Raw genomic sequence first — 26,107 nt, 5'->3', positions numbered from 1 at the left:
GGCTGACACAAGAAATAGCTTAAAATATTGCATCATAATCCCTTTGTCTACACTTTTAAAAGATCATCAAGACATTATATTCATTTTAATTTTTAGAGCTAGTAATGAATTGTTATGCAATTTATTGAACATTTTTGGGGTTATTTTTAACCATCAAAAAGGGAGAAACATTGTTTGATCTATATTCATCTGCAATAGGCTCTCCTATGTCATTTTCCTAAATCATGTAAGTTATTATAGCACATCAAAATCAAGTTAATCTGAAGTACACATCCCCATTTGTCATCATAAATAACCCACTGATTTTTATATGGGAAACCTCATTGTGACAGATGTACTCTATGAATTTTATTACTCAGCTGTTAAACTATTTTTAATATGATAGGAAAAATAAAATATTCTTTCATGGTAAATGTTAAAATTAATGAAATGATAACTGAAGCAGTGATATTAATGAAAAATTGAAAGAAAGGAAATATCACTGAGGAGTGTACCCATTGAAGAATGCACTGTGACATGCTGGGACCTCAAACTCTTAAGGACTGGTTAATCAAATGTAAGGGGGAAGGATGTCAAAATAAAGTTCAAAATTGGCTTTCATTCTGTTGAAATTGATGATTAGAAAGTTAATTTGTATTTCACAGAATAAGTCAAGAACCATAACTAAGTGTTCTTTAATCTTTACGTGTTTACAATCTGATGTAAATTGCTGTGTGCTTTGCCACTGTCTAATGTGACATATCACTGAACCATACTTTTTATCTGAGGTATCTGAATAATACTAGCTGGGACATGTCCTTGTCAAATCTACTACTTTTTTATACAAGTTAAAAATTCTACTAGACAAAGAAGTTCAAGAGCAGAAACAAATGGTTTGTACCAGTCTCTTGGTTATCTCTTGTTGGTGAGAAGAGGCTGTGACAAGATCTGAGAATCAATTGGTGGACTGTCTTCAACATTAGGCTACAGTGTCATTTCCTCTCAACACCTTAAATGACTGATTTGGGTAGGGTGGATTGCTACAAGTGTTATAAAGGGGGCACCGACCATAAAGGAAATCAGTTAGGCATAGGCCATAGACTGAAGAGAAGCAGGTGGGAAAGGACAGGCAGTTTGTGATGTGATCCACAAATGAAATCATGAAGCCTTAATACAGTAACTAGACCCTTAGTTACATAACAAATGCTTCATAGTGCCACCGATACTAAGAATATGTTAATAGCTATTATGTTTTCCAGCATGTCTCAAACAGTTCACAACTCAGAAGAGAATATGGGTGCTCTTAGCAGAGATATTGGGAGAAGAACCCTGTGTAAGGTAAAAAGGTTATCTGGGAGATTTTCTTATCAAGAAGGATCAGGGGAAATGTCCTTAAGAAAATTTGAAAGCTCAGACCTGAAGACAGAATGTGTAAGGAAGAATAGATTGGAAAGTGCTCCAAACAGAAGGATCAGAACACCCCCAGGCTCTGAGGTGCAAGAAAGACCAACTTTTTGCAGTTTTCTAACAGTGTCAGAATCTTTGGTGAACAGAAGGATTGAAAAGGCTTAGTTATCGCAATCTTGGACAGAACTGACATTCTAAGTACATGTTTTCTCTATAAAAAAAAAATTATGGTACATTTTTTAAAGTAAAATGCACACTTTATGTAAATGTGGCTTGTCAAATCTCTTCAGAGATTGTCAATAAACTCAGTGATACATGAAATCAGACCAAATGCTGAAATTATGCAGAAGCAGAAATATCACATGGCTTAGAAATAAGCTCTGAAACACCTTACAGTATGATAGGAAACAAAGCCAGCCAATAACCATAACGAAGATTCAAAAGGGAAAAGGCCATTTAGTTTGGAAAAGGGGGGAAAGTAAACATTTTAATCAAATATAATACTTCATTGATTTCTTTTTGTCCGACTTACCTTGTAGAATACTTATAATGCTTTTGACATTGAGATATTTGGCTAAAGCTATTGGATTAGTCAAGGTAAAAGCTCAGTTAGTGGTATAATCTCCTGTATTTCATTTAAATGTGATTTCTTATTCCACAAGAAGGGTATTTTTTATTGACAAAATAAATCAAATAGAAAATCCCAAGGGAAATATAATGTCCACTCTCACAAAATAGGTTTGCAAAGCCTAAGTAACAATCATGAAAACAATTCAGCACATGAAAGTTTTGTATTTCTTCTCTCTTCCTGCTCTCATTTTGCTGTTTTTCTGCCACGTTAATATTAGTCACATTTTCTGTGCTTTTAGTTGTTAGCTAGGTATCTTTGAAGTTTCAAATTACTATAAGATATAGTCTTACATTTCAACAGTGGGTTTTGTTACTCAGAAAAGCTGATGTCATTTGCTATCATGAAGGGTGCATCTGTTTATAGACTGAAGCTTCTACACAATGTCTAATTTACAAAGCTTTATAAAGTAAATTTCTCCATTGGGAAAATAGCTACTTTCTTGTTTGCTTCATCAAAGTTCGAGCAATTATCAAAAACACCTTGGCAAGCCTTAAAGCTGTCATGTGTAATATGCTCAGTAAGGTTTTGGAACAGGTTGATTTAGCACAGCTTCCCAAATGTTTCAAAATAATGTCTTGCTAAATATTTAATGAACTACAGTAGGCCTTATTGAGTTTTATGTCAATCAAAATCACCAAACACATGAAAAAATTTACAGTAATAAAAAGAAAATAAATGAATGTATCTCAGACCATTTTTTATGAAGAAAAAATTGATGGTTAACAAAGAAATACAACTCTAGGTTAGTTCATGCACATTTCAATTTTGGTGTCTGTATTTATTATTCAGATCTCAGGAGTGTTAGTACTCAGAGGACCACAGTTCCTAGAATCCAGCCACTATGGCTTTATATGTAAGATCTAGAGTCAGACCAAAGGTTTCAAAGATAAATTAGTGTTAATGTATGAGACTCTAACTCTTATCTTGTAAGTCACTCTAAAAATCTGTCAAATGTAAGCCCAAGACCTTTCCAGCTGATAAATGCAACAGACATATTAATTCTTATTCCATCTGTTTGTGATGTTGATTTTGTCATCTAGTATGCTTTCCTGCAACTCTCCTCACTTCCACAGAACCATTCTTTCATCTTCATCTCTTGTTCTCTTATAACTCTGATTGGCTCTAATGTTAACTTTTCTGCAATTTGCATATATTCAGTTTCAATGAGTTCATCCATTCCTACTCAAACCCCCTTAAACTTAAGACTCCCAGATAATTCATCAACCAACTACGATACTTTGAATATCAGAGTGTGATATTAACATTGTATAAGTAGAACAGAGGGGCTGGCATCTGGTCACCAGTGTTAGTCCTAGCTGCTCCACTTCCTATAAATCTGCTAAGACACCTTGAAAACCAGAAGATGGCCCAAGTACCGGGGTCCATGTACCCACATGGCAGACAAGGATGAAGATCCTGTCTTCGGATCTAGCCATGGTTGTTGCAAACACTAAGGGAGTATTTCCTACTCTTTTCTCTGTACCTCTGCCTTTCAAATAAATAAGCGAATCTTTAAGAAAATAAAGAATAGAAATAAACTGGTCTTTCTCCTGGGGGGTGGGGGGGAACTGAATGCATGGCTACTCTTTTTATATGAAATTACACAATCCCAAAGAGGAGTTCAGTTGTTTCTTTCTATATGAAAACCCTTGATCCTGTCAACTTTGTAGTCTTCATGCAACTTTTCCTGTTGTCTTCATGCAACTTGTCTTTCCTGTTGTCTTTGTCCAATAAAATTAAGGGGGAAGCGATTGAGTTCCTGAGAGAATGTGCACATTTCTGCTGGTTTTCCATCATAGCTGGGCTTGCTTATAATGGTGACTAAGCTTCTCCGTAAGGAACATGCCTAGTCTACCATGTGAGAGGTGTTTTGGAAGCAGGTAAGGGATGGGACATGTGAACGATGTTGAGGCAATCCAGCTGCGCTATTGAGCTGACTCAGACCAAAAGCAGATACATGCAGGCACTACTGTAACCTGATGCTCCCGGGACACCTAATCTATACTCTTGACCTATAGAGTCATGGACTTCATAACCATTGTCTTGAGCTATAAAAACAATGGGGTGGTTTATTACACATTACTGTCATAGCAGATAATGTTTACATGACCTAAATTTTTATCTTATATTTTCAAAAGTCTGAGTCAGAAATCCTATCTTTCAATGTAAAAATCTGGGCCATGTTAAATTCCCATTCTTTCCCAATAGCAATACTCTTACTGAGTATATCTCTTTATAACCAAAACTGTTCTGTTCTACCATCCTGATTGGACCTTTGTCAGATCATCTCAGTCAGGGCATTGGCAAGAGACCCAGGCTGTAATATTATAACACACTGAATGAATGTAAGTAATCATAACACACACATATACATATACACACATACACACAGAGTTGAAGAACTAAAGAAGCATCACTCAGATAATTCTATAGGGTTCAGAGATCAGAAAGGGTTCATAGGCCTCATTCAATTCTTAATTGAACTGTTGCAATAGGTTTCTCTTTGGATGTTCTACTTTAGTCCCATTGGTTGCATCAGATACCCACAAAAGCTATTGGTTGTTTCAGCCTCTGTCATTGGTTTTCTCTTGTGAGTGAATTGTCTTTAAGAAAATATTTGGAATTGGCATTGTAACACAGTGTCAAACTATCATCTGTGATGGCAGTAGGCATCCCATAGGGCACCAGTTCTAGTCCTAGCTATTCCAGTTCTGATTAGGCTTCCTGCTATTATGCATCTGAAAGCAAGAGAAAATGGTCCCAGTGCTTGGACCCCTGAACCTACCTAGGAGACCCTGATGGAATTCCTGGCTATTTGATTCAATCTGCATCAGCCTCTATAACTCCAGCCATTCAGCAAGTAAACCAAGACATAAAAATGGATTCTTCTATTGTTTTTTGCTCACAATAAATGCTGCCTTTCAAATAAACCAATAAATCCTAAAAGAAAAAAGTTTGCTGTTCTCAGATAAGGGTAACACTGCAAAGAAAGCTGCAACATACTTATTAGATTATTAATACTTTTGGTTTTCTTGCCTGTTTATGTTTCAGCAATGACACCTACCTATACAAACTTGCCTCTATAATGTCACTGACTTTATCGTGGCTACTGAAAATTCTTTGGAAGACTGTGCATAGATTTTGATGTACTCTTTGACAGCAGTAGAAAATAATATCATCCATGCTGTGAATGTTTGTTTAAAAAGACACGCCCAAAGGCACATTTATACCCAAACATCACTGTAGACATAGAAAAGAGATTCATTACCTGAGGTTTGATGTCATTCGAAGTGTTATGTTCTCTCAATTAGAATACCTTTAAGTGGTCATGCATCTTATATTTCAGACCATCATCCACAGCATATGAGAGTGGATATACAAATAGCTAAGGTGTGTAGTAACATAAACCAGAGAGTCTGTATAAAAATGCTGGTCCATGATGCTTTCATGATGACAAAATCACCTGAAGATATATTTTGTAGACATTATCCCTGTGTTAACTGACTCGTGGCAGCAGATTACAATGCGTTTGCAAGTGACAACTCTGACGTATACCAGTTTTGTGCAGCAACCAAATTTTCAACAAGCTATGTTAACTTGCCACGAGTTCTCTAATCAGACCATCAATCAGCAAGGTTAGGTCATAGAAGTTAATATTTATTTACAGCTTAGATACAGTTGAATGATTCTTTGTTTAACTAGAGGCAAAATGTTAGTTTCTCATGACATTTAACCATTCCTGGAGTTATTATTTTGACAGTATCTATTTGACCTAAGAAACTTTACCTACAGAAATAGCATTAGGACAAAATTAGCGCATATAAAAATCAAGAGTAAGAATGACCTAAAAGTCCACTTTTAACCATCTATTAAAGATAAATATGATAAATATGACATTCTGAGAAAGATGCTGGCATAGATGCAGGTTTCCAACTTGTATCACCAAGAAGTCAATTTTTAAAATGACCAGATAAACAAGGAAAGGCATATATGATAAATGTATAAGCTAAGAAATCAGTAACCAAATGTCTAAGATCTCAGTGAATATCCACCTAATATACTCCAAAATAATAGGTTGAATTACTCTCCTCCTACAAAAGAAATGCAGTTTTAACAAGCACCTAAACAGAGATCCTAAAAAGTACAACCTGACATCCTCATATAAAGGGAATTCATAGAGCTCATTGTAACAAACAGTATATTACCATTACAAAGAGTGTCTCCTCCCACAAGCCTAAAACAGCAGGTGCTCCCTCTAGATCTGAATAGAGTCCCCTGAAGAGTCACAGGACCTCTAAAGCAGACCCTCTTTGGGGATTAAATAGGAAACTCATAAAGTTTTCAGGCTGCTTTCCAGGAGGAGAAAGTGATCAATGGAAAACCAACACATGTGGACCAATTATTCTTCATTTCCCCCTGGCAAACCAAAAGAGCTTTGAAATGATGCTTAAAATTAAAAAAAAAAAAAAAGAATTTTTTAAATTACAGAAAATGACTTACTCTGACATCTATTTGCTAACATAGAAAAGTGGGAAACAACAGAAAAGTGCCAAGTCATGTTCCCAAAATACTCAATGCAACATAACATCAAGGAATTGCATATTTAGGAAGCTGGAGTGAGTGGCTGCAAGGTCGGAATATAAGGTGAGGTTAGTGCAATGTGGTAAGCATCGCACAGCAGCTGTGACAGGCTGCTGAGGCAAATTCAAATGCATGTTTTCTCATAGATTCCCATCTCACCAAGAAACTATTGACTCTGGTTCAACAACTGGGCCTCAGAACGGGACTCAGAAATAAGGCTGCCAAAACCCTCAAGAGGGGCATCTTGGGGTTTAGCACAATGGCAGAAGCTGAGCCTCTGCACATCATCTTGAACCCCCCATGCTGGTGATTACTAGGATAATCCCCATGTGTTCGTTTGCTCCAAGGAAACCTTGGGGTGGATCTGTGTGGTTTGCACAGTTGCCATGGTCTATTCTACAACCATCAAGGAAGACCCACAGCTGAAGCAGCAGATCCAGTCCACTGAACAGTCACTCAACAGTCCAGGCTCCTGGCCTTAACCTGCAGTTTCTGCCACTGTGCCGTCTTGATTCTTTGAGAGCTGTGTAGCCTGCAGACTGTACATAGTGTGCAATATTCCCAGCTCCTTTCTATGATATTGTTTTGCAACATTAAATCTTGCCTGGATTTTTGCATTGTAAGATAAATTCTATAAAATATGTGTAGAAGTTTAGGAATAAAATAAATTACTTATGGATAATCTGTATAATAGAATGTGAATCCATTACTATTCTCAAAAACATAAAAAATTTCGCTACATCACAACATGTAGCCACTGAAAAACATGTTTATAAGAATATTTAGTAGTATAGAATCTGCTACAAATTTAATGCTAAGTGCAAATGAGCAGTAAATCACATTACACAGCAAATGTTATTATTTTATAGAAAACTGAAGTAAAATAAAACTGTATATATTTAAAATATAACTTTATAAATATATATACATATATACATATATATATATAAATGCCACCAAAACCAGAAAATAAAAGAACAATAATGATCTATTCTAGAATAGAAGGGGTGCATTACTATTTTATTGTTTGTATTTTAGGGATAACCTTTCATATGTAAGCCATTATGTTAATATTATAAAAATTATTTCAGCTAATTAAATAATTGTCAAACTCAGAACCTGCTATCTTCTACAAGTTGAAGTTTGCTATCCTCTCTTTTACAATTATAAGATTATATCTAGAACAAGGTAACAGTTGATTTTGTCCATGTGGTTGCTTTTCCCCATCTCCCCATCTAAGCTTTCTCTCTATCATCTTTTCATTGTCTTTTGTGAAAAATGAACTAGTGGCCAAATTGGATGGAAAAAGAATGGTCATACATTTAAAAGCACAAAAAAACAGAAGACATGTAACCAGCATAGTGATTGGTCTGTTTTCAACCGCTGATCTATTGGTTAGAAAATATTGACTACTTTATGGCCTTTGTATTCAGCACAACTCTTCGATAAATAAATAAAATCAAACCCTATACAAAGAATAGTCTCTTCAACAAATGTTGTTAAATAAACTGTATCTCCACATGTAAAAGTAGGAAACAAGTCTCCGACTGCATATCCTTTAAACAAAAATAATCAACTCACTGTGGATCAAGGCTCTAAACCTGAGGCTTGAAACCATCAAATTATCAGAAGAAAACATAGGGGAGACACTGAAAGACATCAGCCTCGACAAAGATTTTTGAGTTAGATCCCAATGGCACAGGCAACAAAAGCCAAAATAAACAAATAGGATTATATCAAGAAGCTTCTGCAAAGCAAACACACAACAAGGTGAAAAGAGAGGAGGAGATAGGGCACTTGTAAATACTACATCTGATAAAGGATTACTATCAAGAATACACAAAAGAGCACAAGAAGCTCAAGAACAACAAAATCCTATTTAGAAATGGCCTGAGGATATAGACTTGGCTGGTGTTCCTGGTTTCCGGCTTCAGCCTTTATCTGTAATGACTGGCATTTGGTGAGTGAACTAGAGGGTGGAAGATCAATAGGTCTTGCAATATCTGTCTCTACTGCTGTCTTTTCTTGTCTGTCAATCTGCTTTTCAAACAAACATAACTCCGTTTGTTAAGAGAAAAATGGCATGATGTTAAATACAGAAAAGTTAAACCCCCTAAAAATAATAAAAATAACATGGTAGCACATTGATACTAAACAGTAGAAAAAAAATCTCTCTCAACACTAGTATTGAGCAATTTGAAATTTAAGAAAGTAATCCCATAAGAAAAACACTTAGGAATAAATTTTAGAGGAGGAGCAAAGGAATGAGGGAGGAGGTTGGAAGAGCAGGGAAAGAAGGGAATTTGGGGTGTCTTTTGGAAATATACATATGAATGGTGAAAATCCATTCTTTTTATATCAATAAAAATTGTTCTGTAACATAGGGTATTGGTTTTTCACAAATTGCCACCAACTTAGTGACATAAAATACTGTGAATACATTATAACCATGGAGGCCACAGACAAAAATAAGTTTCACTAAGTTGAAGTCAAAATATTGGAAAAGCTGATTCCTTCTAGAAGCTCTTCATTTTGTTTTTTTTTTGTTTGTTTGTTTTTCAATATCCTAAATAGCAACTTACACATATAGGAGAGACCATATTTGTATTGTGCATCTGGCTCACTTCAGTTCATAAAACCATCTCTAATTCCATTCATTTTATTGCAAATATTAGAATGTCATCATTTTTATGGCTGAGCACTACTGCATCATGTGTATAAGCAGCAGAGTTTCTTGATCTGGTCATAAGGTGATTGCTATCTAAATGGTTTTCCTATCTTTTCTGTCACAAAATTGGGATACCATAAATACTGGTGGTGCAACTATATGACAATTTCCCTTTCTTTGTGTACATCCCAAGAAGTAGGATTTATGACAGATCCACTTGTAGTTTTATAAGAAGTCTTCACCAGATTTTAAGCAGTGGTTGTATTGATTTGCACTCGCCAACACTGAAGGGAATACTCTTCTCTACAACCTTATTAGCATTTGTTCGTTGGGTAATATCACTTCTAATGCAATTGAAAGGATGCTTAATTTCTATTAAGCCTAAGCATTTTCTCCTGTGTCTGCTGGCTATTTTCCATTCTTTCTAAAATTTCTATGTACATATTTTGCACAGTTCTTAACTGGACTGGTTAGGAATTTCTTTAAAGCTCTATATATCCAGGGCCTCATTTCTTTTGTTTCTGCATGTTATGTAAATGTTTGCTCCCAATCAACTGTCCATTTATTATTTCCTTAATTGTGCAGAAGCTTGTTCATTCAATAGAATCGCATTTGCTATTTTTACTTTTATTGCTTCTGCTTCTGGATATTATTTAAGAAGTCTTTGTGTATGCCTATCTCTTGCAATGGTACCCCTATGCTTTCCTCAGTAGCTTGATAGTTTGTCTTGATTTTAGGTTTCTGTTGCACTGTTACTTCAATTTTGTGTAAAGTGTAAGATAAGGGGTCTAGTTCCAAACTTCTACATGTAGAATTTCAATTTTCCCAATATTTTTTGAAGGAATCGCCATCTATCCAAGAAATATTTTTTGGCATGTTTGTCAAATATTATGTGGTTAAATATGTGTGGATTTATTTCTGTGGGTTTTGTTCTGATCCACTGGTTTATCTACCTTTATGATAGTAACATGATATTTTGGTTATAACAGCCCTACAGTATGTCTTGAAATGCAGTCTTCTAATGCCCCCATCTTTGCTTTCACTGTTTAAAAGTTCTTTCCTTAGGTTTTGTTGCTGTTTGGAATTTCAACAATTTTATTATTGTCGGTTCTAGTTTTGGAAAAAATTCCTTAGAATTGTGATGAGAATGGAATGAATATATAAATTATTTTAGTAGAAATAGTTTACATTCTCAAATTTATCTCATTGCATTTACTTTTTTGGTAACTATTGACAATTAGATTTTAAGTTCTCAGATAAGTTTTGGTATATTAAAATGTAACTGACTTTTTTTTTGTTTTTATGTCCTGCAATTTTGCCAAATCATCACATCACAAGTAATAGTCCTTTGGTGGTGTCCTTTTCTTTCATATATAAAAAACTGTCAAGTCATCAGCAAACAGGGATAGTTTGCATTTCCTTGACTTCATTTTCCTAATGGCTCTGGCTAACTCTTTCAGAATTATATTGGACATCCTTGTTCAGATCTTAGAGGAAAGGAGAACACCTTTCTCATAACATTCCACTCTAACTTTGACTGTTCTACCTTCGTCTTCCACACTTAAAGAACCTCTTTGATTAGGCAGACCCGTGTGGATAATCCAGGATAATCTCCCTATCTGAATGTCACGCAGCTGGAAATCTTAATCCAATCTGCATACAGCTGCAATGCTAGCTTGTCATGTGGTATAGCATTTTAATAGGTTTTACATGTTATCCTCATTCTTTTCATGTTCTCTACTTTAATCCTTGCTGAAAACCTGATATTTTGTGTATTATAATGTGAAAATCATATTCCTTCTCTCCAGGGCTTATTTCTGCTATTTGCTGTGGTTTCTTCTTGCTGTTGTTACTTTTGAAGTGACCCCATAAGTCTGTATTCAATGCTACATGTGGCCATACAAGTTTCTACTAGATTAGCTTAATGGCAAGCTAATGATTGGACAGCTTGTGATTTAATGCTTAGAATCAATAATTCATCTAGTCTTTGGCAAGCTGACTTTATTGCATGTTGGGAAACACCTTTATTACTCTGGGAGTTTACAGCTCAGTCTGTCTTTGCTCAGTGCTTGCCCTAGCCCCTTAGGCCAGCTAATCCATATGTGGTGAAACGTGGCAATAGTTTCAAAATCTATAATGGATATTAATGGATATTTTTCTCTACTTTTTTTTTCCATTCAGGAATGGGAAGTTTTAACCTCTCCCTCTCCCAATTATTTATTCTCAGATTCAGTATTTTTCTTGGGTAATTGCAATTCTGGAACTCAGGAAAAAAAAAAGTGTTTCACGATTTATTTTTTAGTGTTCTCTACTTCTATGTGATGTACTTTTCAAAGTCTTTATTCTGTCATTCTGGAAGTGTTTCTTACTACTAGTTTTGAATAAAATTTATTATTGGTGTGATATTATCCATAAGATTTTTTATTTTAGGGTTTTATGTAAAATAAAGGCAAATGTTTGCTTTTGGGTTCCATTGATGAAGGCATATCAGAAGTAACAGATTCCATGGGAAAAGTACGTATTACATATTTCCTTATCATTGCAATATTCTTACCAGGAATATACGAGAAAGTGGACATGTTTATTAGTTAGTATCTTCAACTGTGTTTACTCTACTTGCAAAATATTTACTCATTTCCTCAATGTTTTGGTTAACTCACTGTTTGCCATTGCTCTCTGACAGGTAAGTAATAGACCTGGCCATTAATAAACTTACAGTATTCCCCAGATGTTTAATTTCTCACTAGAAGGAAAGAGATAGGCCAAAAGACCTAGAGGCAACACCGGCTTTCAAGGTAACCGGACATAGCTTAGAATCTGATTTTTGCCAAACTATAGCAAAAAGCACTATTGTAATAACATGTTTACTATGATCTCATTACTATACAATTTGCTTTATGGAGATTTACATATAAAAAATTCACAAAAGCTTAAAAAGTGTGTCATCGTTATTTTCAACAAAGTAAATGAGGCATGAGAAGTTAAAGTTACAAGAGTCAGCACAGTGGCCAACAGACTAATCCTCCCCACTGCAAGCACTAGAACCATATGAGTGCAAGCCCATGTACTAGCTGCTCACTTCTGATCCAGTTCCATGTTTATGCCCTGGGAAAGACTCAGAGGGTGACCCAACACCTGAGACCCTGAACCTACGTGGGATATTCAAAGGAATTCGTGGCTCCTGGATTCGAATCTCCCCAGTTCCAGCCATTGTAGCCATATTGGGAGTGAGCCAGTGAGTGGACGGTCTCTCTGTCTCACCTTCTTTCTGTATACCTACCTTTCCAGAGATAACTAAATCTTTTTGAAAAGTTACAAGATTTATTGCTATAGATACAACTGCTGATTTTAAACATTTCTTATCAACTAGACTATTTCAAAAAAAGTTTTTGAGCAATGTCTCCAAGTGCCTTTCTTTACCTATGACACATAAATTACTTGTTTAGGTGAAGACTGACAATAACAGCTACAAGAGACAGCCACTCAATCCTACAGTCTTAATACAATAAAGATATCTTGATTTGTCACAAACATATTGGATTTCAGCAGAAGCTGACCTGATTCATCCTAAAGTTATACCACTATCCTGTGTTTAACTAAAGCAAGGAAAGAGATAAACGAAGGCAGTCAATTCTGTTCTTCCATCTGCCAAAGAGTTGGAAATGTCATTTTCATTCACATTTCATCACAAATTCAACTGGCTGAAATGCATTGTTATGGCCTCAAATCAACTACAAAGAAGTCAAGAACGTGGTACTCCCATGTATTACAGAGGAGGCCACCACAGTAAAGATGAAGCATTGTCACTACCATTTATGATCACTATACCCAACACATCGTAGCTGCTCTGTGCATGACCGTTTCTGTCAACATTCAAGGTGTCCTTTACCTAAAACAGCTGGATCTAGAGAACAATTCCTTCTAAATTGCCCTCTATAATACTAACTGGTCAAATATTAAGCAATTACAATTCTTTAAAAATCTGCTATGAAAGAACTATTAATTTAGGTATCACCATTAAACAGCTAACTAAAGTGGCTGTTGGTTCAGACATAATAGCCTAGCAGCTAAAGTCCTCATCTTGCACCCACAATTCCATATGGGTGCCGGTTCTAATCCCAGCATCCCCACTTCCCATCTTGTGCAAGCTCCCTGCCTGTGGCCTGGAAAAGCACTCGAGGATGACCCAAAACCTTGAGACCCTGCACCTTCATGGGAGATCTGGAAGAGGTTCTGGGTTCCTAACTTCAGTTCGGTGTAGCTCCAGCTGTTGGGGAGTGAATCAGCAGACAGAAGATCTTCCTCTCTGTCTCTCCTCTGTGTATCTGCCTTTCCAATAAAAATAAACCCTTTAATTTTTTCTTTAAATATAAAGGCTGTAAACTCTGAAAATGTATATGAAGCTAGAATCACTTTGCAAGATGCTGTTAAGAAAATAGTATTTCACTGAGCGGTGAGATATGGCAGATATTAACTATTTTCTGATCATATATTACTTTTAGAATTGGACAAATTAGAAAAATTAAGAAACATGGACTTACTCTCAATGCTTGGATTCTTCACATGAATGTGAAAAATTATATTAAGAACAGAAGCCATCATACACCTCTTTGGCTATTGTAAAGTAGAATAGTGTTAACTAACAAGGACATGTCAGAGTTATCCTGGCAAAATGTCTACTGAGACCTGGATTATGAAAGCTCTAACTCCACGACTCAGGAAAGAGCACAGCATCGCCACATCTACAGGAAGTGTACATTGGCATCTTCATCATGGTATGAAATTTGAATTCATTTCTTCATAATTATGATTAAAGGGTTACTCATATTTTTTCAAATTAGTTACATGATATAGTTGCAAAGAGCCTTCACAAAGTATTTTTCAGCATTACATAAACAAATAGATAGTTTTCATAGGCAAGATAGAACATGAGGCTTTTTGGAGAAGTACATTTAGTGACAGTTCATAGTTGAACTCAGAAGGTTAGAAGCTAGGTTCAACAGATTGCCGCCAGCTCTATTTCTCCCTCACACAGCAACTCATGATAAAACGTAACCTGGTGGAATTGCATAAGCCATGAATCCCATTGCTTTCATTTACGGAATACATTGTGTGATACACAGTGAGCTGCGGTCACATGAAGAACACCCAAGCATTGAGGAACTGAACATCCAACTGACATTCCCAACTCAGAGCAGTTATCAGGCATAGGAAAAGATTCACATATTATACCAGAAGCGTAATTTAGTTTTGACTGGTTTATTAATAGGAAAAAAAAACATTGATATGAAACTGTTGTTGCTTCCCACAGCTAGTCTGCAAGGGCCAATGGTAACAAAATGTGTATGTGGATATAGGAGGTCAACTTTCATGTTTTACATTCTTTACCAAAACAAAACAAAACAAAACTCTGGAGGTTCAAAGTAACTTTACTGGTCTTTGCCACCTCAAGAAAAAAAAAAAGGAAAAAGAAAACACATGTTATTCTAAAACCAAAAATAACAAACAGAAAATAAGTGACGTAGAATTATCTTTCTTGGCTCTGAAAACTGTTCAGTTTGACACAGTCTTAGTATATACATTTAAGCCTAAGAAAAACTAGATAAACACATCTTTTCCACATTCATATTTTTTCAATTTATAACTATGTTCTTATTTAATAGATGAGAACTAAGACACAGACTTTCTATGGTTCTAATTAGTGCTTGATGGTTTTGCAGCACTTTTCCTAAGGAGCTTGGTGTCATAGTTTTGATAAGATGTGGCTCCTAAATAATGAGCATATTTATGTCTCAAAGTTGTGTAATGATGATGCTAGAGGAGCAGAGAGATATGACTCAATTACTGTGTTCAAGAGGAAGGTCTTATGGAAGATCTTTGCATCTTTGGGGGCACTGTCTCAGAAAAGGCTTTGACTACATATTTGCCTGAATCAGACTGAGAGATTCTATCTGAATGGGCTTTGATCCGTCAAAACCAGGGTCAAATTCCTTTATTCCTTTCTTCATAAGTAGCTTGTCTCATATATTTAATTATAGTGACAAAAAAACCTAATACAGAATAGTAGTGCCAGGAATGGGGCATTATAATTAATGATATTTAAGATGTAAAGTAGATTTTGGAATTGTTTTACCAAAAAAAAAAGTATTTGGAGTAGGATATAGAAAGATAGAAATACTGTGAACTGCTTCATATGAGTAATCCTTGTATAGGTTTAGGAGCTGAGGGACTGATATAAATGGGCAAAGGCCACACAGATGAAGTCTCAAGTGGAAATGAAGCTCTAGTGAGAACTAGACAAAAGGCCACCCTTGTTGAAAGGTTACAAAGAATTGGTCCTTATTGTATTAATATCTGAGACTTTGTGCAGGGGTTGAACTTAAGATGGTGTACTGGTTTGATGGATGGAATTCCAAGGAAGTAATGTTCTTGAGTGATGGTAGCTGTTGTTATAAAATTTTAAAGTGAAAATCAGGAGTAAAAGAAAGAGCAGGAAGTTTTGGAAAATTCACAGCCTGGCCATAGAATAAAGAGCAAGCAGTTAAAAAAAATATTTCAGGAAAAAAAAAAAGGAAGAGAAGAGTTCTTTGTAGATAACTTTGAGCTATCACTAAGTTCGCAAAGTTCCTTCATCAACGAATTAAAAACAGTAATGTGTATTGATCATATACAAGCCAGATATATTTTTTGCGTTTTTCAAATATTATAACATTTAGCTTTCACAATCAACCTGCAAAGCATCTTCACTGTTCTTATTTCAAAGATGAGAAAACTGGTAAGATGAACAAATATAAACCTAAGATTCTAATATAGGCCACCTGATACTGCATATTAGTCTTCTAGAATACAATCTCTGCCTTTACAATATGGTAAATTTATGTACCTATTTTGTGTTATTGCTAATTTTGCTATTTTAGCAGTGCAAATATAGTATCAGTGCATGTTCCCTGCATTTCTCCATTTGGCCACCCATTTCAGTGACTGATTAATCACATTCAGCAACCAGTTCATCAATTCACCAAGTAATTCCAAAAGCTGCTTTGCCTTATCAATGTATGATCACCATCTAGTGGCAAATATGTAACAAGTTATGCAGCAAAGGAACTCTGGGTCTACAAGCATCATCCCTAAAAAGTGTCTTGATCTACAAGTGCTATTAAGGAACTTTAAATTATAGATATAAATAGAATAAATTGTAAATAGCGCATGGCAATGAGTAGTTGTGTGCACGATACTATTTTAAAAGAAAATAGACATGGGGACTTTTGTAAAAGAGTTGAATTGCCTTCAGTTTGCATATAGTTTGCACACAGTTTGCATAACATCTGTATAAGATTTGGGTAAGTTTCCAATATTCATTTAAATTTTTGAATTTCAAATATATTAAAAGGACACTGGTTTAAATATTCATTATAATTAAAGAAGATACGTGGCCACTTTTACTGAGAAAAAAGCTTTGCTAAAAATTATTATTTGCCTTCTACAGACATGTGATAGGCTAGATGAACAATATCCACACATTCATTTTCATCTGCTACATTTTATGTTCTCCATTTTATCTAATCCCTGTGAGCACCTATTCCTCATGTGACCCATGGGATGCAGATTTGGCACTTGTTGGGTAAATCTTGATTCCTGATTGTTGCAAAACACGTTCTGCTGGCCAATTCAAATACATTAAATTCAGCATAACATGCAAAAGATACATGTCTTAAGAGACGTAGATGCCAAGTTCTATATAATTGTCAAAGATATTATTAATTTGCTTATTCAAAAGTCAACACTACCAGACATAAAAAATTAATTAAATCCTGTTTATCACAACACAGTAGAGCCAAGAGGAGATAACTGCGCTTGGTGAAACAACCCAGTTCCAGGAAAAAAAAATACCATTTGGTCTCCGAATTTTGATAACTGTAGTGCACACATAAGAAAAAAGACATAATGTATGCATGAAATTGACATCTTGATATTTGATTATCTTTAATAGCTTTTGTTAGTATTCCTGAGGAATAGTTTTCCTCCAGTTACTTCTTGTTGAATTCTTTATTTAGTGGGGGATTAATGTGATTATAAAGTAATTTGAAAGTATGTCATCATTAAAAATGAAAAGAGAGATGAGGGAGGGCTTAAGAAGATTAAGAAGTATCATTAGGTTCTTAAAACTGTATGCTTTAAACCTATTCCCTTTATATAAACAGTTTAAAAAGAAGAGAGAGAGAGAGCTACAGAGACAGAAGTGTTCCACCCATTGGTTAAGTTCCCAGAGGGCAAGAATGGCCAACTTTCAATAGAGTGTCCCACATGAGTATAGAGGCCCAAACACTTGCGCCTAGGCCATCTCCAACTACTTGTCATTTATAAGAGAAACAGGACAGTAGAGACCAGTTTGTGCCAGTCAAGGTAATCATATTCACATTAAGTAAGGTTTACCCCTAAACAAAACCTGAGTTATGTCATGCAAGTATGAAAGACAAGTGGTCTACAGTATTTAGTCATGTATGTAGTTGGAAGGCATACAAATCATTCAAGTATGAAAGCCCAGGATTAAAAAATAAGAAAAATATGAATTTATTTTTCCTAAAAGAGAAACAATGCAGGTGCACAAATTTAAGTACATATTGTGTTTACCCTGGGCTTTTTCCAAGAGAACAAATATCCACCAGATGCCATAGCTGGCTTCCAGGGAAGTCTGTGACCTTATGCATGAACTATATTCAACTACAGATTAATACATCACATATGTATTTTCATTGGAAATGCAGATCCACAGAGAGAGAAGATGATATAGAGAAAAAGATCTCACATCTGCTGCTCTACCCAGAAAGTGGCCATAATAGCCAGAGCTGAGCCAGTTCAAAGCCAGATCTAGGAGCTTCCTCCACATCTCCCATGTGAGTGCAGGTTCCCAAGGCTTAGGGCCATCCTCTACTTATCTCTCAGACCACAAGCAGGGACCTGGATAGAAAGTGGAGCATCTGGACATGAACCACTGTTCATATGGGATCCCAGGTGTGCAAGGGGAGGATTTAGCCTCTAAGTCATCACAACAGGTCATATGTGTTTCCATTTTAAACTAAGATGAAATACAAGATGGTACTGTAAAATCTGCATAGAAAGTGGAATTTACACATAATTTTATTTGGGTGGTAAAATATTTGATATTCATTCAAAGTTTCTTTCATAATTTGTATCTTCTCTATTTGAAAACTCCTATGTATAAATTTAACCTTACATATTATTTTCCTCCCATTTTCTGTGACATGTTTGAAATAGCCTCATGCAATCTAAATAGGGAAAATGCTAATTTTAATAATACTTTTTTTCTTAACCAGATGCATTAGTCAACTTATAAATCAGTACAACAATAAAAATTTAGAATGTGTGAACATTAATTTCCAAAATTATGTTTACACACATTATATACACACATACATACATTACTCACATGACATACAAATATGCATACACATGAAATATATAATATCTTCTCTAAGAAAGCACACATTAAACATAATATGTTGCAAAATGAAACACAAACTTTCAGACTTTAAGTCATTTCGTCCATGTTCATCCATTGTTCCTTCTAAGTTTTACAGTTTCCATAAATCATTTCTTCTGTGTCTAATTGCACAAAAAATATCCACTATTCAGTATTTCACACTTAAAGTGCACTTATCATAAAATGTACTCTCTTCCGTTACTTTTACTTAATGAGCTGAAACAAAACAAATAATGGTGCGGCATTTTGCTGTTATTCTACCAAGGAAGTACAAATGTAAATAGTGATGAATCTCACCTCATTTTTAATTTTAGTAAGTGAGTATGAAGACAGGAAACTCTATTAAGAGAATCATTTGTGGTCAACTACTAATGAGAAAACCTCTGAAACGCTGGCTGTCATGGTAACCAGGCATTATCAAAATCAGATGAGGATGCCCAGTTGCTTCATAAATGATAGGTTATGATTTAATTGTGCTGCCTCTGCCTGTAAGATGGGTTACATTTGGGACAAGTGAGATGGTGGCTCTATTTATTTGTATGCCAGATATGGGATGCACTACACGTTCATAAATTAATTCTACATATTTCTTTTAAACATGAATTATACCTTGGGAAGATACTCAAAAATTAAAACTAATAAAATCTCCGCTGTGGTCATTAACTTACAAATGTATGACTAATTTCATTTATTTTCTTAAGTAAATTTAATTGACCTTCATAACAAAGATAAAATGAAGATGACTAAAGGAAGGGGCTTTTGCAAAGCAAAATGAATCAATATGGAATTCTCCTAATGAAGCTTTGTAAGGAAAGGTTTAGGAATCTTATCAAGAGCTATGAGTCTCCAGAAGAGATTAGGCCAATTAGAAAGAAGCAGACCCAATAGATTGGCAAATAAAAGCAAAACAACAAATAACAGAAAAGCACAAGTTGAAGATGCCCACAAGGAAGAGTGAAGAGTTTGCCACAACAGGAGGCAGTGTATCTGTGTTGAACAGTGTCTTTCACTGAAGTCTGAACTCATGGTTTCCAGTGCTGCTTTCTTCTCTTTAGTAGTAGTTCAAGTGTTTCGATTTTTATAGAAATTGATCACTGCTTTTTGATCCTTTCTAGCAGTAAACTTAATTCTACAAGGAAAATGTGTGAGATTAATATGAACAAAGTAAACAGTGGCATACATTATAGGCCAGAAATCCATGTGTCTTGTAAGGGTTTGTGAGCACAGGTAGCATGAATAATGTTTGACCTGAATAATTTACTGTCCTTGTTAAACATATCAGCAAGTAGAATAAGTCACATGTACTAAACACCAAAGGCCATCCACCTAAAGACAATATGCTGAAAGCCAACAGAACATTTATTTACACATCTTGAAATTCAATAGCAGATGCATGGTTGCAGAAACCAGTATCATCAAAGTATGGCAAGAAGTGCAGCCTTGGGGCTGCTGTGCACTGACCTGGGGTGGAAGCAGCAATCAGAAAGCCAATCAATGTGGCCCAGTCCTGTGAGAATCACATTGCCTTTCGGAATGCCCACTATCTTCCAGAGGCGATCTTCACCACAAGTGACAAAGATGTCATCATGGGGGTGCACTGCAATACTGCACAAGGAGATAGAGAAGTCAGAGCATAAGAATGTGGAACAATGAAATGACACTGATGATACCATTTTCTGAGAGCTGGTCTACAAGTTAGAAGAAATAGATGCTACTTTCAGCTTCACCTCTAACGATGACAGCTATCCGATTGCCATCAATCTAAAACAATGGCACCAGGTCACAGATTCTTTATTTGAACGATTCAGTGGTTGGTTTAAGAGATTGTACACATCTGTTAATGTTTTCAGAATAGGAACTCTAGTTTTCACATTAGACGGCACAAATTATGCCAATGATCTTTATGTTAGGGCACTTGGGCCAGTTTTCATGCTGAATACATAGAATTATTTTCAGATTGTAGTCTGCCTTAAATCAGGAGTTATTCAGAAAAAGATAATGAAGCATGCCACATTATCATAGTTTTATAATAAATACGATAAGTGAAACATTAACTCCATGAACAACTCCCGGTACAAAGCAAAGGAGCGAAAACTGTGTGCTAATACCCCACTTAAACTGGCTTAGTCAATACACAATATAGAGATTACAGCAATGGATTCAAGACGCATAAGGCAATTTCCACTTTACAAAAGCAAAGAAGGAAATGAGAAAGTAGCATGTAAAATTAATGACTAATACATTAAGCACTGCTATTTGAATCATACTCTCCTCATTGTTCCTATTTAAATATTGGGCCTAACCTATTCTGAAAGGTTAATGTCTAATATTTTAGCTATAGGTATACTTTATCATATTTATATAGGGTTTCACATATTCCCTTCATTTATTACAAAGTAACAAGAACAAATATATCCAATGTTAAGTACCTATTAAAATGTCAGCCTAAACATTAGTAACAAATTGTTCAATTTTAATTTGGCCACCTAAACTGAAAGACATTTACCCATTTCTACAATGAAACAAATAATGACCTAAATATAGCAACCACACATTTATTCCTTAATCCATTTTATGAATGGCCTGTTTTTTTTTCTCCTACATTATGGTCTCCAGAAAATTAATTTCTCAAAGGAATCATGACTATAACCCATTCCTCCATGGTAAGACTGGGCTTACATGAAAACACACACACACACACATTTCATCTCTTTTAATAAAATTACTAACTTTCCAAATTATGAACTGCAAATCAGTTTCTCAAATGAGATTATAATTTTCTTTAAGAGGTTCCAGAGCCAGTGTTGCAAGCATTCAACTCACATTCATTTAGCCACTAGGAGCATGACGTTGTATATAGTGAAAGAGTGACATTTTTAAATTCTACCCCTTGTTTCTCAAAATAAACAGAGGAAGGGGAATAATTCATTTTGCAATTCATCATAACATTGGTTTGTGACTTTCAAAAGACCAATTCAAGAAGGAAATTTATTACGGCTCAAATGAGGATACATTTATGGAACTTAATTAGAAGAAAAACATGAGAAGTAAAAAACTAATGTCACATTGAAATGAATTTTGTATTCAGATACACACAGGAAGGCAAACCAAATCCTTGAAGCTACTGAGTATGATGTATGTTGGTGTATAGCATTGTTGGCAGACACATGCACACTTGACTAGATGAAAAATCACCCTCTGTAAGTGAAGATAAGTAAAATCATTGACGTCTTTATGAACTTTGAAAGATAAGTTTCCAAAATGGCTTTTGTGAGGGGAGCTATTTGTAAAAGTTAAGGGGAATACAAACACAAAGCCATCCATGGTAAAACATTTTTGGAAGCATTTCCCTGACACCCCCGACTCCTTACACAAGGGTCTTCTGCTGCACCATGCAACTGCTAACTCCATTAATTGTGGGCTGATCCACCGGATCACCTTCTGTGGTTTCATAGTTGCATTTCTTTTGTAACACTGATTTTTGTGAATGGATAAATGGATGGGTGGATGGAAAATGGATATACAGACAAAAGGCACACTCAGTGGGTCCTCCAATATTTGGAGAAGTACGCTTCAAAATCCGCAGGATATGCCCAAAACTATAGATAGTACCAAATATTACATAAGCTATATTTTTGCAATGTACATGACAACATATAGCTTAAGTTTTAATCACAGTAAAGATCAACGACCTCTAATAACGAAATAGGACAATGGTAATACATAGAACACCTGTTCTGTTGATGTCTTCCATGAATTTGACGCTGCTCTCATCTTAACTAGGAGTTTGTCACACACTATGGCCGTACTTTTAAAACCTGAAGTGTCAACGTAAAACTGCAGGTTTTTGTCTGTCTGCTTTCATTACAATTTCAGACTGAAGATGCATACTTACCCCTTACATGTGGGACATAAGCATACAGGGTCTTTTTGTTTGTGTGTTGTCCTTTAGTCATGTTATCACATCCCATTCTCATTTTGAGTAAGCACTCTGTCATTTCTCTTTGGCATCTTAGGTACCAGCATGACTACATACAAAGAGAACTCCTTGTGCAGACACTGTGGCACTGAAACAGCCCATCTGCTGAGCTGAGCACTAAATGAACAACAGGCAGGCATGGAATGTGAGTGTCACATGCACAGGGTGGGCAAAAGAGTGATGCACGTCCCAAGAAAATGGGGAAGAATGGCATGCAATGTAAAATTTATAAAGTGCTTGTTTCTGAAATATTCCTTGCAATATTTTGAGAGTGATCTTAAGTTGTTGAAACCATGAGAGTAAGTCCTGGATAGATAAATGTACAAATATATAAATAAGTAACTTTGGTGGTGAAATATGTATTTCAGTCAGGCATAGGCTTTCTATTCCTCAAAGAAATGTTCTCTAAGTGAAGAGAAATATTTTCAGGGCCGGGCATTTGGCACAGCAGTAAGAACGCACTGGCATCATCTACTACAAAGTTCCTCATTCAAGCCTGAGCACCTCTATTTCACATCTTGCTTCCTGCTAAAACACAGTATGATCCACTTTCTGTATCCTTCCTCCCTCCTCTCCTTTCTATCCCATAAAGTAAAAGTTGCCATTTTTAAAAGAAACATTTTCAGCATTTATGAGGGCAATACTCTTTATATAGCAAATATGGCTCACAATGATAAAGATTCAAGCATTGTAAATCTCACTTCAGATGGTGAGACTTAATTAAAATGGGACATATATGTCAAGAGCCGTGCACCAGGAGCTAGTGTTGTGGCACAGTATGATAAGCTGTTGCCAGCAATACCAGTATCCCATGTCAGCGTCAATTCAACTCCCAGCTGCTCTATTGCAGTCCTGCCCCCTGCTGACATGCCTGGGAGAGCAGCAGAATATGTCAGCCTCTGCTCCATATGGGAAACCAGGATGGAGTTCCAGACTCCTGTCTTCAGCCTGACCGATCCTCCACCATTGTAATTATTTGGGAAGTAAACCAACACATGAAACATTCATTCTCTAACTTTGCCATTCAAAGGAAACAACTTTACAATGCAACACTGGTGCTTCTAAGCCACGGCTTCAATCATCATCACTCATTAACAGTAATTTAACCTGGCATTGTTTAATAAACCAAGCACACCCCACACTCTGTACCATATATGCTCATTCTCCCAATAAGTGAAATGAAAGCTGATGAGAGTAAGAGTTTACATCATGTGTGTGTCTTTTTCCTTGTGTACTCAACCCCAAAAGTGGTTGGCACGTGGTAGCTATTCAATAAATTCTTGTCAAATACATGAGTGAGTGATTAAATGCCAAGTATATGACTGTGCAAGCAGAACTGTTAATTTATAACTAAGTAAACAGGGGTTCAGATATTATGTAAATTGCTCAAGCTCACATTTGGAATTGGATGGAGGCCAACTTTGAATCCATGATGGTCTGGCTTTGAAGCTGATTTTAATTACTTAGCATGAATCTTTCAGAGCATATTATTTATGTGTGTATTACAAACATCAACAATTCTTATTACACAGTTTAAATAAAATTATAGTCCTTACCAGCAAATGATTAAGTCATCTGGTCATTATTACAGTGGACAAATAATCCATCCAGGAGTTGTCAGTTGCTTATAAGAGCTGGCTACCACCAGACACAACAGTGTTAAAAGTTAGAGAAAGCCCTGTCATGTATGATTAAGATGGACTGGTGCTGTAGGTGATTCCAAGTGAGCAACACCATTCCTACCATCTGTTTACACAGGCTTTCATGTAAACATACATGTCATATTTAATAAGACATTCCTTCTCTCATGGTAGTATTACAAGCCTTGTATTATACATTCAGTTTTTAGAAAACATTGTCTTTTTGGTTATTTGCTTTCTAAGAGATGGCTGTATAGGATAAATGTGGGAAAACATTTTGATAGGCATTGATTAGAAATGAATGCATTTCATTAAAAATCCTCCCAGTATATTCAAACATCAACTCTGATAAAAACATTAAAATAATGAATCCTTTATAGGAGTCACTTCATCATCCTCAAAGTGACATACATTTGCTTATTGTAACAGTTTCAGCAGTTCAGAATCCTTGTTCCTCCCTCTCCCCTTTAAAAAAAAATAAGAACAGATAATATTGCCCTATATCTATCTAAAAGATTTTGAGATGTATTTTGAAATTCCTAAACAGTCTTTTTTTTTTTAATTTCCTTAAATCATGTGAAAGTTTGAAGCACTTAGTTTTCTGGAAAATAGGTACGGACTATGTTCAGTATGTTTGCAGGGTTGGGGTTCAAACAAAGATTACAGAAAAAGAAATGCTTAGTCTAAAGCAGAAGTTGACAAACAATTTCCACCAATAGCTAGAGAGTAAACAGTTAAGCTATGGTTATCACAGTCTATGGCACAACTTTGTAACTCTGATGTTTGTAGTGAAAGACAAAACGTAAGTGGATTAACATGCCCTAAAGCTTTGTTAACAAATGCGGATGGTGGGACAGATTTGCATTATGGGTGGCAATTTGTAGATCTCCATTTCTGAAGTATTTACATGGCACGCAGTAAATTTGTAGGTTCTGAAGAAAGACTATACCGTGACTTGTCCCCCAGTGTTAACTAGTTAGACATCCTTGGACAAGATTTTATACTCGTCTTTTTTTCAGTTCCATCATCTGAAAAATAGGAATACTGTAGTATAGATACAATGGGTTCACTCAGGGAACTAAATTAATACATGCAAAACATTTAAAACCAATGTGAGACACATAATAAACTTACAGTGCATACAACAGGAAAAGTTGCCTAAATTTTTTCAAATGGTTAACAAGTTATAACTGGTTATGTTATAGAATGTCTCATCTTCAGGTTTCTCACTGGGGAAAATAGGCTAGAATTAAGGCTGATTTTCTGGAGTCATTTTAGTAAAAAATGAGTGTATATATAAGTAAATTGGTAAGAAAAGTTACAAGTTGGTAAGGATATGGTGGCTCTTCGTAAAATTAGTTATTTTCAACATCATTGCACATCATTGTACCATGGTCCTACTCCTTTGAAATATAATGAGTGCTAAATATAATGAGTGCTAAATTTGGTACTTGAAATTATAGATATTTATAGAAAATTATATTTCCTTGTATTTTTCATAGATTGCGCATGACTTCATTTTATTGTATTTTTATGATAACCAGATTGGCTGAATCAGTTGCTGGGACTGTATCAGGTTGAAGCCTGGAGCTTTGAGGACCCAAAGTAGGTGGTCCACATGGGAGAGAACAACCTGACGACTTGAAGCATCATCTACTGCCTTTCTGAAAGGAAGAATGCAGAGTGACACCAGGACCCAAACCCAGGCACTTGGACATGG

The 26,107-nt window shown here is 35.6% G+C and overlaps 1 protein-coding gene across 1 annotated transcript in view; it reads right to left on the bottom strand.

Annotated features, from left to right (window-relative positions):
• SPAG16 (sperm associated antigen 16) overlaps positions 1-26,107 on the bottom strand; it is an 832,484-nt gene that overhangs the window by 421,172 nt on the left and 385,205 nt on the right. Inside the window, exon 17 of the mRNA XM_040986437.1 lies at positions 20,230-20,373. Coding sequence (XP_040842371.1) covers positions 20,230-20,373 — 144 coding nt within the window. The remainder of the gene's footprint in view (positions 1-20,229; positions 20,374-26,107) is intronic.

Source organism: Ochotona curzoniae, unplaced genomic scaffold, assembly GCF_017591425.1.
Source record: "Ochotona curzoniae isolate NIBS_2020 unplaced genomic scaffold, NIBS_Ocur_1.0 contig_4514, whole genome shotgun sequence".
Taxonomy (NCBI): Eukaryota; Metazoa; Chordata; class Mammalia; order Lagomorpha; family Ochotonidae; genus Ochotona; species Ochotona curzoniae.
Note: the sequence above shows the minus strand (reverse complement) of the source record. Positions and strands in the feature narration are given on the sequence as shown.